At 44.4% G+C, this 17826-nt stretch overlaps 1 protein-coding gene across 2 annotated transcripts in view; it reads right to left on the reverse strand.

Annotated features, from left to right (window-relative positions):
• Nucleotides 1–17826, reverse strand: part of LOC119175883 (uncharacterized) — a 766025-nt gene that overhangs the window by 35210 nt on the left and 712989 nt on the right. For both annotated transcript variants that reach the window (XM_075876430.1, XM_075876431.1), the window contains 8 exons: nt 17240–17392; nt 15499–15734; nt 12391–12644; nt 5479–5687; nt 4981–5106; nt 2589–2693; nt 476–583; nt 175–291 (listed from right to left, as the gene is read on the reverse strand). In XM_075876430.1, the coding sequence (XP_075732545.1) occupies nt 175–291; nt 476–583; nt 2589–2693; nt 4981–5106; nt 5479–5687; nt 12391–12644; nt 15499–15734; nt 17240–17392 (1308 nt within the window). The remainder of the gene's footprint in view (nt 1–174; nt 292–475; nt 584–2588; nt 2694–4980; nt 5107–5478; nt 5688–12390; nt 12645–15498; nt 15735–17239; nt 17393–17826) is intronic.

Below are 17826 nucleotides of genomic sequence, written 5' to 3' on the forward strand. Positions count from 1 at the left end.
ACACTCTTTTACACTGTATTGCGATAGCATGTAGAAGATAGTTTCAATAATAAAATCCATAAAAGTTGGTTTCTTGCATAGGCAAGTGAAAGTTGAAGAAACATGACGTTAGAACCATTTGCGAGGAACCACATTGAAGAAATATGCGAGTGGGAAACGTGAAACATTGCTCACCGTAAAAATCTGGGCCATCTTGGCCTGCTGCGGAAGGGAGCAGTGGTTCTCGATGGACAAAATGATAGGAAAAGGTGAAGTGGCGAACGAGCTCTTGTGAATCGCCTCCACAACGCTCTGTAAAAACAGCGTTGCATATTGCGCTTAAAAAAGAAAAGTGACTAAGCAAGTCAACAAATATACTCATGCACGTGAAAAAAAAATGGAGACGAAAATATGAGGCGAAAATCGTCGCTTATCAAATTCATTTCCCTAAAGCTGAGCGTACCAATAAATGCACCAAAGGAGCGGCCATGCCTACCTTGAATGGAATTTTCGAAGTAAGAGTGTGGCCATGATAGATGACAGGTATTCCATCGTCACCGTCCCAGCAGTCTAGCTCTACGCATCGGCAACCTCGTAGTAGTACCTGCAGAAAAGCGAGATTGACGCTCAATAAGATCGTGCAGTCGTCTGTTTTGAAACTGTGTTCTTCACTACGACTTAATACAGTATTCTTCAAGTATTTACTTTTTAATTAGTTTGCATTCTGATACATAATGCCACCTTTTCACTTACTCAGGTCATGCATTAGAGGCATCAGAAGCGATCATAATTAACACGACGACGGAGAAGCGTATAGCGTTAGCGTAATTAGAAGGGAATGCAGTTATTTGTGAGAATGTAAAATGCAAAAAGTTTTCGAGGATGACTACACCGTTAAAATCGGCGCGAAAAGTATTAAAAACGGATGATGAACTCTTAATGCTAAGAAAGCGCTCAAGAGGCCGATAACCGCCGCAGAACCGGGACCCGGAAGTGACGGTGGGCGGCATCGTAATTCCTCGGGTTTCAACGCTGCGCATTCTCGAACTGCTTATTCAAAAGGATGGGGCCGGAGGAGCAGAGTTATAAAAGGTGCAGAAAACCGTGCAACACCCCAGTCACCTGATAAAATAGGTGACAAGCAAAAGCCACAGACTGAAAGAAGAAGACTGCACGAAAATGATCCAGGTGTTAGTCACAAGCCTAATCACGTACGGGACCGCAAATGCAGATATGAAGAAAAGCCAGAGGATTAAACTTAACACTCTTATCAGAAAAGTCCACAAGATTGGCATGGGCTTTTAACATCCACGGAAAAGTTGCTCGAAATTGGAGTGCACAACACATGGGAAGAGCTCACGGAAGCACACCATGTCAACCAGCTGGAGAGCCTGCAGCTGACGAATAAAGGTAGAGCCCTACTCTAAGATTTGGGCTACCGCATCGAGGATGACATGTACATCTTTCAGCGTATTCTGTACTAAATCAGAAATAAATTACATATAAGCAATATACCAAGCAAAATGCATCCCGAATACGACAAAGGAAGAAAAGCCAGGACAAAACTGCTCAAGCAAATACTACAACGCACCAACAGCAATAAAAAAGATGTGAGATACACGAACGCAGCGGTTTACCTTACAAATGACCGTTTTACTAGAAGCGTAGTCGACGAAAGCGGCAAAAAATTGAGAGCAGCATCCATACGTGCAAAGGACGCGAGTACAGCGGAAGAGCTGGGCATAGACCTGGCCGTCGCTACGTGCATGAAGACGCGGGTTACCGTGATAACAGATTCGCAAGAGGCGTGCAGAAGATACACGAACGGAAGGATCGGAGAGGCAGCACTACATCTCTTTAAAAGCACCAAGATAGACGAAACAACCATCCTTTGGACACGGCGCGGGACATGAGTCACTCGCGGGGAACCAGGCGGCGCGCGCCGCGGCTTGAGATCATGCACGCCGAGCCATCTCCGACACTCTGGGAAGACGTACCGATGGCTGTCACGACGAGCATGAGCGCATAGTGAAGAAGTACGCAGACATTTTGACACACTACAGGAAGCAGAGGAAGTAGTATTCGCCGGCAAACACGAGTGAGTAGGGAACAAGCAGGGATATGGAAGAGACCATACAAGCCGGAACTTGCCCACACGGAACATTGATGCACGCAATGTATCCATGGATCTTCAGGCGGGACTGCAAACTTTGCCCTCGAGACACCGCAACACTCTGCGCCACATGGTGCTGGAGTGTCGCAACAATTCGGACATAACACTGTCGTCACCACCAAGTGCAAACGCAAACGAAGAGAATAAAACGTATCGAGTGAAAGTATTCGAAGACCAGTGGGATGCTTTTCTGGTGACGCAATACCCTGACAAGCAGCTACGATTGGTGAAAGGGGCTCAGGCGGTGGCAGCGAGCCATGTATACCTGGACTGAGGAGGCCACTCACCTTCAAGCTGTAGTACAAAGAGCCTCGCTCAAATAAAGTTCATTCAATTCCTTCAAAGACTTGTTCCTAGCGTTTGAGGGCTTAACTGACAGCGCGTTAACACAGTAAAGAGAACAGGAAATGAGATCTTCACAGCAACAAGTACTTACCTCGCTGTACAGCTCCACGGATGACTCTCCTTTGAGCTGGTGGCCGGTCAAGTAGGTGTTGTGAGACGAAGCGATGTAGTAGTGAGAAAGGGGCTTGTCCATGTTCTGCATATAAACACATTTACTTTGTATTTATGTTGCCCTCACGGTGATTTGACATTAAGAGAAAAGAACGCTAACTTACAATAAAAATGGGAACAGATATAGCCGAGCTATCAAGACATAACAAAAACAAATCAGACTAAACAATGTCAGTTGTGATTGACATACAACAAAACAATACGTTTCTGAGAAGCTCTTTGGTCGACGTTGCGACAACACACGGCGACGGGGGTAACGAAGTCTGTGATGAAGGCGCTTCCTTTACTTCAATAACGTCGGCGTAAACTCGTCGTCGAGGACTTTGCGTCACCTCGTGGGCAACGTGTAAGCAATTTTCTGTGGTGCCGCCGGATCTAACAAAAGCCTGCACGACCTTGGCTGGTGTATTGGGACTGTGGCTGGATTTTTTCCGGCAGACCCATGGCATCATTGTAAAAGAACGACTCAAGGAGTCTCGGTGAATTCCGAGGAGAGAACCAACGAGCAAAAAAATACAGGGATACAGAAAGATAAATGTAGACTTGAGTATAGTTGGCAAAAGTCTTCAATTATATGGCTTTTTGCTCACCCCCGCTGCGCAATTAACGCCCTCCCTCCACCTTCATGTTAGACAAATGAGCTTGCCTTCCTTTGCTTTATCCAACACAAAAATTACCCGCCTTATGATCCTATTGAAAATACTATACTCCTTCAGTTTGCTCGATATTACCAATTACTCTTCCCACGATCTTTGTTTAAAATAAAGAGATATTGTATAGTTTCACATGCCAAAACCTTGATGCTTGCAGATAAGAATGAACAGCAGGTCCTCGTCACAGGCATGCGCAGGGCTTTAAATTACAAAAGGTGGGGTGGGGGACAAATGTCACAGCGGCGCGTTTTCTTTCACTCCACTACGTAGTCTCTCAAGATCATATTTTGTGGTTTTGGAACTCAATGAACTTACGTTCACCCCAATAAATATCTTGACCTTCGTAAGCCTCACTGCTTTTGGCTCTTCGCCGTCACAACTACGTGACAATTATACACAGATAGCACTCCACAGCATGTATAACTTCCGATAATACTCACTTCTATTCTGTAAAGCGAGCGCTCCTCACCGCATGCGGACGCACAACTAAACTTACATGAGCACATCAGAGTTAATTCATATTTAAAAAGCTTATTTTAAGATTAGTGCTTAGAAAAAAAAAACGTTAACGATTCTTAGTAATTGTACTCTGCTGTGGAATATTGATAAATTGTTCGACCAAGCCACGAGAATGGAAACACAGGAACATTTTTCAAGCATTAGTGAAGGTTAAAGAAAGCTATAGCTTTTAATTAAGGTATTTCTCAAGCAAAAGCACTGATGGTGTACGGGACGTTTCCAGAGAATCGACAGCAAGTGCCGGCGCGTTACGGGGCCCTTGGTTAAACATTAGCTGTCGTGGCACAGTGCCCGACGACCAATCATCACACCTTTAGCTTCAGAAAATGCACAAAGAGACGACCGCTGAGTCGGACAGTTTTTGTAAGAAGCCATATGCTCTATGAATGGTGGCGATGTGCCTGGTCGAAAAATCTTGGAAGAGTTATTCATAAACAAGAGAGATATAATAATTTTTTATTCAAAGGCGCTTTGAATACATTTATTGCTGTGTATTAATTGCTCGGAATGTGCACGAAATGTGCACATATCTCACGCAAATATTTGCACAAGTGACAAGAACTGTGGCGGTCGTTTTTTTATACGATGTATGATAAATAAGTGCCGATAACAAATAAAGTTTTACTCAGCTATTTAGGTCTGTTTCAGTTGCTGAAATGGTGTTTAAAGATTGAAAACAAAACGAGCATGACCAGTTGGAAACGTTACAGTGTGCAATCTGTGCACGCAATAACGTCTTCAAGTGCACTCGGTAACAATGTCTGCCATAACATTTGAAATAAATGTATATGATTCTTTTTCCAGACAATCCAAGGCTTATGAAAGCATCAGTGACACTACAAAAAGACATAGACAAATTGGCGGAGCGGGCGTAACACTGAACAGCCAGCTGCGGCCCGGAGCCAGGACTTCGCCGACGACTGTGTATCGTGTTCATATTACTTGGTATTCCTGCTGCTGGTACATAGTTTATCTCTTTTCCCCTTCCTTCTCTCGACCCAATTCCCCATCAGTAGGGTAGCAAACCATATGTGTATCTGCTTGACCTTTCAGCCTTCAGATTGTGCTGCTCCTCTTTCACAAGTATTTGTGAAGGTGGAGGAGAGACACCGACCATAAGAACGAAGGTCAATTACTCACCGTGTTCGCACCAGGCGGGATTATTTCTGGCACAAAGGCGTAGTTGTCTTTGTCCAGCAGATATCTTGCAAAGCCTTCGAAAGACAGAAGGTTCTTTTCTCTGAGGACATTATCAGGCTCATGTCGCTAGAGTAATAAGAAAAAGAAGGACAAAAGAAACCAATAAAGCATTAGTCAAGAAAAAGCTGACAGATTCGAGCATTGAACATTCTGCAACAACTTATGAGGAAGTAGATGCGTTCACTGACACTAAAGAGGCAAGCGGTGAGATACGGCTCTTGCCTACTTAGTGTGAACAAGGAACCCGTATGGGTTTCGAAACGTCAGTGTTTTTTCACCTTGACTTCGTCAGTGAGCGCATCTATATGCCCATCGTGATACCTGGCCAGGCGAACTTTCGTCGAACTCTTGACTATGTAACGACTTATGTCTTACTTAAGTTCAAGGGACACTGCCAGAGATCGTGATTTCTCAAGGTTGCGTTCAAGTTGGAATTACCTGAATAAGTCTGATAACCTCTTTCTCAGTCAATTCTTCCTTCTGACGAGTCGCCAAGAACTTCTTGAAATCGGCACACTCCAAGACGAGCCTTTTTGAGCTGTCAACCCCGGCGCAGTTGGACACAATGCTGGCGGTGGCAATCGCATCACAAATCTTTTTCTGTTCAGGGTCCACATACTCGTACTTGCTAGTTCGTGTCAGCAGCCCTAGAAAGTGCGACATGACATTTGAGAGGGAGCTCGATCGGTGTTAATAAAAGAATAAAAGCTTTCCACAAAGTCAGGGCATGATTCACACCTTTATGGTCCTCTTCAGACGTGTTTCTGGTACTTCGCGCCACAAAGACCGTACGGAAAACTACTATGCACGACTGGTGCAATGCTTCGTGCTTTATTCACCGATATACTTGCAAACACACAGCCTTTCCATAAAAATAATCAGCCCCCGAAGTGGCCTTTACCCCTTCCCTGGACGCGAACCTAAATATTCTGAAACTCATTAATGTTTTGCGAGTAAACTTGATAAAATAATGGACAGGAATATTCCAAGGCCTTGCTGAAGGCCTTCTGAAATAACGTTATGTTTAGCTAGATGCTATGACGAATCATTACACTTTATTTAACCACGTGAAGTGACGCCAAACGGAATGGTGAGTTCCGTGCAGCATTGATTGATGATTGATTGATCTGTGGGGTTTAACGTCCCAAAACCACCACATGATTATGAGAGACGCCGTAGTGGAGGGTTCCGGAAATTTTGACTACCTGGGGTTCTTTAACGTGCACCCAAATCTGAAGACACGGGCTTACAACATTTCCGCCTCCATCATAAATGCAGCCGCCGCAGCCGGGATTCAATCTCGCGACCTGCGGGTCAGCAGGCGAGTACCTTAGCCATAGACCACCACGGCAGGGCATTCCGTGTAGCCTCATACAAGCTGTAGTAGAGGAGGGATGTTTTTTATTTTGTGAAATCTAGTCGGTAGCTGAAAATAAGGCTAATAGGTCGCCATTATACAAGCACTAATTCCGGCGAGAAATAACAAGATCACGTGATTGCCTTTTTCTTTCGTGTCGCTTAAGTCCCACGACCTCATTAAGTAATTCGAACTAAAATTTTTTCGTGAAAGCAAAGTGCAACCCAATATGCTGGACGTAATATATAAGTGAGCAGCGGTCAGCCTACAGCAAGTCGATCTGTACGCGCGAAAAATTTAGTAAATTCAGCTTCTCCACCTAATTGAGAACGAAAATTCACAGCTTTGTCGTAAAGGCGAAGCAATGAACGTGATAGCAACAAATTGGGAGGTCACGCACAGAATGGAAAGCCGATCGAAACGTGCCCCGAGTTTCTCACACACAAATGACGCACGAAACGTACTCACAGGTACAGATGAACGCAAATAAGCGTCTCAGTTGTTACTTCACTGTACCTGAAAAGTGCACCCTTTTCACGAACGGAGACTGTGCGACGATTGCAGTGTATATTGTGCGCCAGGTGACCACAACAGAATCGTTCCGGTGAAAGCTCAAGGCGCATGATTGTCCCCATCGCGAGATCAGTAAGCGCACACGTGAGCGTCTACCCTGCCTTCTCTCCGCGGAACAAAATACACGTGGGATGAGAGCGCGCGCCGCCACGTCGTGACGATGTGGCGACGCGCTCTCATTGCGCCGTCTCGCTGGCAAAGCTGAAAACACGATAGTTCCCCCCGAGATGCCCATCGCAAGCAGTAAGTGGTAGATATAAATAGCATGCCGTTTGAACATTGAAGGGGGTGTTCCTTCCTGGCTCAGTGGCATACGCCTTGCACTCACAATTCTGAGGTCGGACGCTGGATTCCGCGCACCGCAGTCTTTTTTCTGGATTATTTTTCTTTCTCGCGTTTTCATATGTATAGATACGTATACATATACGCTCATTGACGCTAGCGGCGGCGGCAAAATTCAGCCGAGAGTGCCCATATTTTTGCTATCATAATAAAAAGCTACCTACGCTCGGCACCCGGATATTTGCGATGGGCCAACGCACGTTCATCTCCCAAGCGTACGTTGCCCCGCGTAAGGAGGGGGGCGGGGTAGGTGTTTGTGCGGGCGCGCTTATTCTTCGGTGGGGAGAATCATGTGCCTTCTTTCAACAGAACGTTTGCGATAGTTGCCTGAGCCACAAAGGTTACTTCGCTCACTATGCAGGCCACATTTGCGAAAAGAGCACGCTTTTCCAACACAGTGAAGTAACAACTGGGACACTCGTTAGTTCGCACTCATATCTGTGCGTGTTATTACGTTTCGTGCACCGTTTTTGTTAAAATAGCGTGTTTAGCGTCGAGCTGTAAACGTTGTTAGTTAGCTCTCGTCCTGTGTGTATTGTTTTCGTGCGTCATTTGTGCGTGAGCAGTGCGCAGAATGTTTCGACCTGCTAGCTATTCTCGGTTTTAAATACCAAACTCAGTGTTACATACCAAACTGATACTTTTTATTCTTTTACTGCATCTATTTTTAGGCGCAGTAAAAAAGAGTAGGCGGGGTAAAGTAGGGTAATGTTGATCGTAACGTATTTTCCAAAAAAATTTTGGCAGCAGTGTTCCGGCCTGAGATTATTTCATTGTTATCTTCACCCTGTTAATTTTTTCATTTTTTCTTCAATCGGTTTTCTGCGACTCGGCACATGCTCTTCCGAAATCGAAGGCCACAACGCATTGTCAAGGACCGCTTTTAGTTAGGCCGAGCCAAAGGTATGGTATAAATGTGCGAACGACCTGTCAACTTGTAAAAGAAAAACCAAGGCAATAAGGTAATGTACAAACAAATTCATTATACCAGCATATATTGCAGGGAGAAGCAAATAGTCTCAGCGGTTTAGTACCTGACTCATGTAGATAACCTTTGTGACAAGGAAAACATTGTATACCTGCGCTCAGGCAAACATAGAAAGTTTTTACCCCATCCATGTTTGCGAGGCGCGCTTGACAAGCGTGACTGCTGACGAGTAGTGCGGCCCAGTGTCTCGTATTTGATGCAAAGGCACAAAGTGCCCGAGCGGGGTGCCATTGAAACACCAGTAAAGCTACAGGGTTTTGTTCCCCATTAACAAAATCTTAGCTCTCCATATTCACGATTACTCTAGACACGGGGCAAAACTACTTAGTCTTCCTTAACACTACTTTTGTCTGCAGAAAGATATGCTATATGTTGTCATTTTAGCATTCACACCTTTGAGCCTAAACAATAAAACGTCACAACTCGTTCAAACATAGAGAGCATGCAAATACTAAAGGTGGTGATAGATCTGCCTCTATGGGAATAAGTAGGATGTTTGTATGCACGAGTTATGTTACCAAGCTACTAACCTTAGACCTTGGTAACGTGTTTTGAGTACTTTTGCAGTTCTAATGCATCTGATGACATTAGCTTTATGGGGCATTCATTCTGGACTCAATAAAACAATCAAGATGCCTTTTCTTCGTTGAGGCATTATTGGAACGCAACTGAACTGCCTGGCCATTTCCGGAGTGAGAATGGGCTAAGTTTTTTTCATATGCAGGAATTGGAAGGAATCGAACTGTGCCAAGTTCCAAATCCCCACAATGAAATCGCAATAGAATGGAGGCGCCCATTCTGAAACACTGAAACTGACCCAATGTATAACTTATGGGAAAGCTTAGCTCGTGAAATTGTGACGTTAGCTCATTTTATTCAAACCCCCACCCCACCCCCTCCAAATTTCCCCTTCACCTTTCGGCTCTCTGCGGTACTTAATTTTGGGGCTGCGGCCCGGCCAGTGCCAGAGTGTCCCCTGCTCTGGAAACTATCAAAGCTATCTTTGATCCCCAAGTTTCAGCTTTCCCGTAGTTTTTTCCCATCGGCCCTCCCTGTTTGTCAGTATTTTGCCAGCATTTGTACTGTGCCCGTGTCACTGGGGCGCCAGTAACTGCGTGCCGCAAACGCGGTTCTCAATATTTATCTATGCTGGGCTGATGTAATTTGAATGCCAGTAATGCACGTGCTGCATCACGGTTCTCAGAAGTTTTCCAGCGTCCATGATGAGCCCCAGTCACCAGGGAGCCAGACAGAGCGCGGCACGCCTTCTGCTTTGCAACACTATAGAATCATTTCTCGGCAGCGAACTCTTCGCTGTGCGCAGCCGACACGGCAAGTATACAGCTTCGGAAGAATCAGATACTTCGGAGACAACGAGCTCAATGTATCGGAATGCTGCCCACGGAATGTCCGAATTTCTGCGACGATGTTCAGTTCCCTCGGTAAACCCACCATCGCGCGCTATTTTCCCACTTTTGAGACACAATCAAGTCCGAATGCGGGAATTCTCTACTTACAAGACACGATGAAGTTCGAACGGCACGAACTGCAGCGAAAAACAGGCGCTCCGACTTACACAACACACATGAGCAGTGAAGTAAAACATCCAATATCACCAGACCACACAGGAACAGCAGCTTACGCAAGAACCATGCTGGAAATCAGGAACTGCAGGGGCTAATATCCTCCAAATATGGCAAACAACCTATGCGACACCAACATACAGTTAATATACTGCTCTTATATTAGGAACCTTTCAAATAGGCGCTCCAAAGCCTTTTGCATATGCACGCTTTGGCAGGCCAGTGCGTGCGCTTTAGCAACGTCTTACTCAACTGAGATTTTTGTGATGTCTTGGCGAAAGTAATTTGTATATACCAAAATGATGACTACAAAATTTAAATAACTGTTTTACGAGGTAAAAGTTCAGCAGGTGTTTGCTGTTATTCCTTTGTATTCAGAGACTAGACACTTATATTATCATGAAATAATGAATTTCACGTCACTTGTGCAAGTCGCTGAATTCTGCAACACAAGGCCGTAAGGCTGTAGTGTATAGGCCTACAATTCAATGATCTTGGGCAAATTCACACACAGAGAGAATCGGGGACAGCTGATTGCTCTCCCATAGCAGAGTACATTCTACTTTCAGTCATCAAACATTTACTACAAATGTATATAGAAGAGTTGTTCTCGTAGGCGATGCGCTAGTTGAGCACATAGCTGCGCATATTTCTAGAGCAGCAGCGTTTAATCGTCTACAGGACAAGCTAAAGGAAATTCTGAGAGATCCCGGGCACTGCAAGAAGATATATCCTTCGAAACAGTTACGCGCAAAGACGGCTCAATATAAATTGAGTAATGCACGTATCGTACCAGGCGCGCCGAGTATACTGGATTGTAAAGGGAAGACCGTGACCCGATGTGACGGTGGCAATCACGTCAGGGCGGAGACGTTAGTTTCATCGCGACAACGAGCAAACTACAGTGGGATGATGGGCAGGCCATAACCAGCGGTCACAGGCGTATTAGCGCAACACTTGACAACAACAACAACAACAATAATAATAATAATAATAATAATATAATAATAATAATATTAATAATAATAATAATAATAATAATAATAATAATAATAATAATGTCTGTTTTACAATAAGTATACAAAATAATGATCGACACACACACACACACACACACACTAAAAAGAACATTTCTAGACATATGTACAATTACAGTGATACGTACATAAAACCTGAGAAAAAAAGAAACAAGTAGAAATCATACATACACAGATCATCGCTACTTGCTCCTAGCAAAAAAATCATACATATCCACAAGTAAGTACATATATATACGTACGCGAGCATGCAGTAGCACACAAAAGTATGCGCACATAATCGCGCACATGTATATTCAGTCATTAACAGAGGGAAAAAAAAGCAATGAACTGAGAACTGCCGAAGGATGATGTAGGTAAAGAAAAGTAGGAACTAATATTTTTGGGCTAGAAATATGCATATTCCCAGGGTACTGATTTCCGGAAAGCTAATATGCACATCGATGAACTGATTTAATATGAGTGACAACTGGTAGTGCCGTCCATAGTTGGTGTGGGCATCAAGTATAATCTAGTGTGTTTTGTGGCAATGTGGAAATAATAGCACTCAAACAATAGTAAAGAGACAAGGCTGTGCAAGCTGCCCTGGTGTTTTTTAAGTCTGCTTTATATCTTCGTAGTAGTCTGTTGTGGTATAAGTGAAAGACATTAGGAAGTCATAGCTTATAGCTTACAGAATTATAGGTGTACATATTTAATGTCAGTCATACTTATATAAAACCGGATAGCAAACTCTGCACGGACACTTTGCGTATTCCTGACGTAATTCTTGCATAGGGTATTCTGCCGAAGCTATTTGAAGCATATATTTTATACAATACTTACTAGATGGTTACTCGAAGCATAAAGTTTCCTGGAATACTTACTAGAACGTGGTTTTGCACTGTAGCCTCCGCGATCAGCCTGCGTTTGACACCAAGTAACGATGCCACGTGATGATGTCATCACATCACAAAACTTTGACAATCATGAAGATTTCTTGCATCCATTGCTACGACGCAGCAGGCACGGAACACCGACGCCAGCACCGGTCTATTTTCGCCTTTGATAAGGCTTTAAAATATAGTTTTGGTGTGGCTGCAACAACGTGATACGTCGAATGACTCGCTCAACGTGGTACAGCGTCTTTAGCAAAGTGATTATCTGCAGCAATACGCTGCGCAGTGAATTTAAGTGGGCGCTAGCTGTCTCTGTAGTCGTGAAACGTGTACAAATATTCACATTGTGCACCAAGCCCAAGATTAAGGATCGGTTTCTGAAAAGACTCCGCAGTCGGTGTGTGCAATTGTACACGTTGCAACTGCAAGGGGTTAAAGAACTCGGCTAATTTTGCATTCTGTCTTGTTTACACGTGTACAAGCGCTTCGATGTGCAAGGAAATGACGACAAGGAAACCATGCAGCTTTAGGACGAACGGCAAGTTGCTTACCAGTGTAAAGTAACACTGCCGCGCTCCCTCTGCGCACTCACCGAGCACTTTTGGTCTTGTCCTACGGGATTTTGGTGAGGCCATTTCCTCAGCAGCAAGTTCGCTGGCCGTTACTTTGGAGTTAGTGGCTACGCTTTCAAAGATGTCCTTCAGGTCCTTGCGACAGCGCACCATAAAGGAGCGAAACAGCTCTGCAAACTCGAGGAAGTTCATCTGGCTGGAGTGAGTGATGGTCGGGCGGCTCAGGAGAGACGAGACTTTCGAAGTACTCGGCGTCACTTGGCACGACCTTTCCCTGGAGAACACGCAATGCGATGGTCAACAGAGCCGCCAACTGAGATCGGGTTGAAAGGCTTCGCGCATGTGCGCATGCATAATGCTGTGAGAACTAATATATCGAACGTTTTGTTCTAATACTTTTCATACATGAAAATGTGGTTACCGGTACAAAGAGAAAATTGCGTAAAAAAAAGCTTTCAGGTGCGGCAGACACCCATAAATGTTGAAATTACGCAAACTGTACTGAATTTATTTATTAACCTTTACAGTGAAAGCTGCATATGGCTAGGCGAAACGAAAAATTGTTCACCACGAGAAACGCTAAACGTCTCCATTGGCTGCTTCGTCACTTACGTCGTTCTCTAGTTGTGCCCAAGCGCTCGACCAATTGAGAGCATCATCTGCGACGACATCCATTTCTTCGCAGCCGTGCTGCCAAGCCCGCGCGCAGCAGTTTCAACGAAGTGGCTTGGAAAGAAAACCAACAAATATTTAAAAACGCTTTGTAAATTCCGAAGTGTGTTCGGGGAACACCTGTGCTCCATGAGACGGGGTGGGTAGGAATAGAACGCGATGCGCACGTCGCCCTCCTTGCATTAGTTGACACGTTAGGCCCAGCGACGCTACGCACGCGAAGAGCGACCGACACGACCGAGATCCGATGGCGCGCCCCGGCGGCCACCTGGCACCATGCCAGGGCACGGACGGAGGGACGAACTGACGTGAGCATGAGATATCAAAGGCCGTCGCCTTAGAAGTGCAGCGCCCTCTCTCAGTGAAGGTCACCTCAACAGCGCAGCAAAGCGATGGGCAGTGAGAGAGAAAGGAATGTAGGAAAGGAGAGAAATAGAATATGCAAAAGACGGTAATTCGGCCTTGCCCTGTCTGCACGCGCGCGCGCGTGGGCTGTGTTAAGCTTGTCGACAGGCAAAAGAGGGATGTAAACAAACATCACGTGAAGGGCTCCCGGGCGCGTCAAGAGTTCCGCGTCGCACATGGAGAGGGCACGGATCGTACGGACGGACAAAAAACAGACCTCTTTCAAAGAACAACGACGACAGCTGGTCCGCGGCAGAAATCATGTTCACCAGGCCAATGCAGCAGTCCGGTCATGAGAACAGGCCCTGCGAAGCGCAAACAGCGACTGTACACGGTGGATCCGACAGCCGCCCGAGCCCAATCCAATCGACACCAGCGCGCCAGGGAACAGCGTTGCTAGCAGGGCAGCGTCGACGTGGCAATGGCGGAAACGCGTGCGCCGGGACCAACGCCTGCTTTCCGCGGGAGTTTTTCGAGTGGCTTCGGCTGCGATGTCTGCAACCACCTGTGGCACCAAGTTGTAGCTTCGGTAGTTAACCATATGTATGGAGTGCTGTTAATCAACTACGCATTGCGATATTTGAACTGTAGCCGGGTAGCATGTGCACGGCTTCTGTATGCCGCAATATAGTTATTTATCGCAATGCATACAACCATGCTAATAAATGAACAGGTAATTCAGGAAGTTTCTCTAAACTACCAATGTGCGTGATTTTCCTTTTTATGGATGTAAGCCGCACGTGACAGCTTACTTCTGAATAATTATTTTATCTTTGATTATTACCTAATGCCTCTGTATGTATATATATATATATATATATATATATATATATATATATATATATATATATATATATATATATATATATATATATATATATATATATATATATATAGGATCACCACCCCTAAAACCACCCCTAAAGCAATTTTGTACATTTACCTTTGCCAGCAGTATTTCTTGATTGTCCTCACTATTATAAGCTGAATATATGGCACTGCTGCAACATTAAAAAATAAATTGCGCCACCTATAGGCCTCATAACTAACGTTCAGTGAGTGTGACGCCATTCCGCGGGACAAAATTAGATTATTTGAAGACATGTCATGGCAATAAACAAGGAACATCGCAAATGAAAGCAGGTACAACAATACGCGTGGTTATTTGCGTTTGTGTGTGCATGCGTGCAACTTGCGAACAGCACGCACACACACACACACTGTACTCCGTCTCACTACTTCCGTTCATAACTGGCAAAGGCACGGAGTAAATATATATATATATATATATATATATATATATATATATATATATATAGTTGGATCAGAAGAACGCTGTTAAAGACCAACTCCGGCCATTTTCCGAGGTCAATAGATCTCAATGAACTTCACTGGGTACGTTTATTTGCACGTTTGCACCATTCATGCCAAATTGCAGGCCTGAAGTTTCCGCAGATTCTTTTCAAATGAATTTTATAGCTTGCCTCGAAACGCTGACATCGCTTGCCAGAAGTAATGACAACATTGTGCGTGTGTGACGTTTCGAGTTTTGCCTGGCGGAAGTGACGAACTGATGTGCCACTGCAGCGTCGGCTTGTCTGCTATGAATTGTGTGGGTTTGGCCGGCGCTTCCTTGGATGAGCGTGCGATTTCCTTTTCCGTGTTGGCGAGTGTGCGATAGGTGCCAGGTGGTGCTGCGTTGTGAGCTACACACGATTTGCCATATATTGACCATACGAGCGTAAGCGTTCTAGCCGGTAGCCGTGGACGACGTGGTCAAGTAGTACCATCTGGTGGGCATTATGTGCAATCAGACAGGTTCCGACAGCGATGAGGCAAATCTTTACGTTACACGTAGAAGCGCACTCGGTTGGGTTTCGGTTTTGGTATTGTGGTTTTTCTGCACTTAAAAATTATTTTCGAATTTTTCGAGCACTTCAGTTATAGGACGTGTGCGAAGACTGTCTAAGGATTATGAAAGCACCATTATCCTGACATGGTCAAAAAATCGCCGGAGTTGGCCTTCAACAGGGGAGGGGGTACGCGCTCACTTGTATCCCTTGGCAAGGGGAGTCGGTTGGATGAGGGGAATCCCTCCTTCGGTGCGGTTGAGGTACTCGCAGGACGAGGAACTTCGCGACACGCTTGTCCTCTGCGGACTCGACTCCTGAGAACGAAGGTGCGGCGACGACTTCACAGTGGCGCGGCGCTTCTTGATAGCCGGACTCTTTCTCGTAGGACCACCACCGCCGTCGTCTACCTCTGGTAAATATCTCGGACCCACGTCCTGAAACACAAGGCACGCTGCTCAGCTCGTATCGTGTGGAACTTTTCGAGTGCTTCGTGCCACCCGAACGAGGGAAACAGAAGTAGCGGTGGAAGGCAGCACAAGACGACAAAAAAAAAAAAGCGTGTGAGAAAGCATTAGAGCCACGGAATAATACAACCAGTAAAAAGTTAGCTGTCACTTTTTGGTGGTACCCTCTATTGAATCCCTATCTTAGCTTCCTTTTAGTCTGTTTGAGTTGCACTAAACATTCAGAACGACGTGACGTACAAACTAGTACCACTCTTGCACGGAACGTGCTCACAGTGCTTCAGTACCTCGTTCCCCGACACGATTACTATAGCTGGAGTGGTGGGAAAAAAAGTGTATACGGTTAACTATGCACAATATATTGTTTTACATTAAGCAAAAAAGGGCTCACAAACGACAAGTTGGGCCTGCTGACAAAATCATCTTCAGGTTCATCGACAGTCCAGCCCATTTACATAAATGAACATATTTGCCAATATATATAAAGACTTCTGGGCATGGTGGTAATGCGCAAGTGCGAAATGAGGTGAAAATATATTAGGGTAAAAACGTCAACATTTTCGCACATTGCGAAGAGAAATCACAGGTTGCAACTATAATGCGCCAAACTAATCTTTAAAAGATCTGCTCACACAGCTAAGATTGCCTATTTTCCTTGGGTAATCGGCTCTCTTTGTCAGTGTTAGAATGGCTGCCGACAGTACTCTTCCTGAGGATGTAAAAGATATTGCATCCTATGGACTACATAAAGTTTTCAAAATTTTCCACCTTAACATAACATCGATTCAATGAATTTGTGATGACACTACGATTTCGTTAAAATCATATAAAGTTTCTTTTGATGTAATCATGTTTACCAAGACTTGGTACAATGAGAACTATGATCAGTTTGATCTGCCTAGTTACAGTTCCTTCTTAAATCGTCAAGATAGCAGTGGAGGAGGTGTGTGAATACAGGTAACACTTCGGCTGTGGAGTTAGCAAGTTTGGCTCAAGTTTATTGTTCTTCTCTTATAAGTCAGGCTCCCAGGCATCCGTTATTGCAGGCAGATAATTTTCGAAATGATCATGACGGAAAACTGCACACCACAAGAGCCACTTCGTAGGTTCACGTTATACGAAATCTTTGCCCCTAAATTGATGAGCAGTACGATGATTACTTTTGAATATGTAGAGTATGTAAATACAAACACATTTGCAGGAGTGCGTGAAAAATAAGTAGCGGTATATATTTTGTAATACATTCACTCATGACCCCCTCCAATATTTTTATGACAGCTTCGACGATGAACATAGATCTCAGAACACTGATATTACAGAACGCTTACATAGCAATTATTTGGAGCCTTGATACTAGAGACCCCGTCATGACAGTGTACAAGAAATGTCCCCTTATTTATTGCTAGATTCGTTACTCGTGCATTTAGTATGGGTTTCTCAGCACTTTAAAGGAAATACACCAGCTTGAAGTTTACCCGAACGGTTGCTAGTGATGTAGAAGACTTCTTTTTTCGCAGTTTAGTCGTGCTCATTCCAAAACTTGAAGCCCTCTTGAAAGCCGAGGATGTAGACTCGACTGAAGAACTGCTTCCCAGGGAATTCAGTGTCCACTTTCTCCCACCGAAAACCTGAATGACAGAAGAATCGCAGTACGGCATCTGACAGTTTAAGCAAAAACAGTGAATTCCTATTGGTATGAATATTGTCCTGCTTAGTCTCGATTACTGGAAAAACAATATCACGAAACGCGGACACATAATAGTGGAACTTATGCTCTTGCTGCAACTAATGAAAACGCAAAAAATGAATTACTAAATAATGATGGAAGAAAAGGTTAACGAATAGTATGTCGTAGTACTAACTTGTACCCATTCTCTTGTAATTTTATGGTTTTTTGAAAAACATGAATTAGCTGCAGTCATAGCAATGTATTTTTGTGTTATTTTGTGCGTACGAGTAATAAGACATGTCACATTTCGCCTGCACTGTGCCTGTTTTTTTTAACAGGGTCTTTCAATTTTAATAGTTGCCAAATTCATGAGTTTCACCGCTCTGCCAATAA

The sequence above is a fragment of the Rhipicephalus microplus genome, chromosome X (assembly GCF_043290135.1).
Source record: "Rhipicephalus microplus isolate Deutch F79 chromosome X, USDA_Rmic, whole genome shotgun sequence".
Taxonomy (NCBI): Eukaryota; Metazoa; Arthropoda; class Arachnida; order Ixodida; family Ixodidae; genus Rhipicephalus; species Rhipicephalus microplus.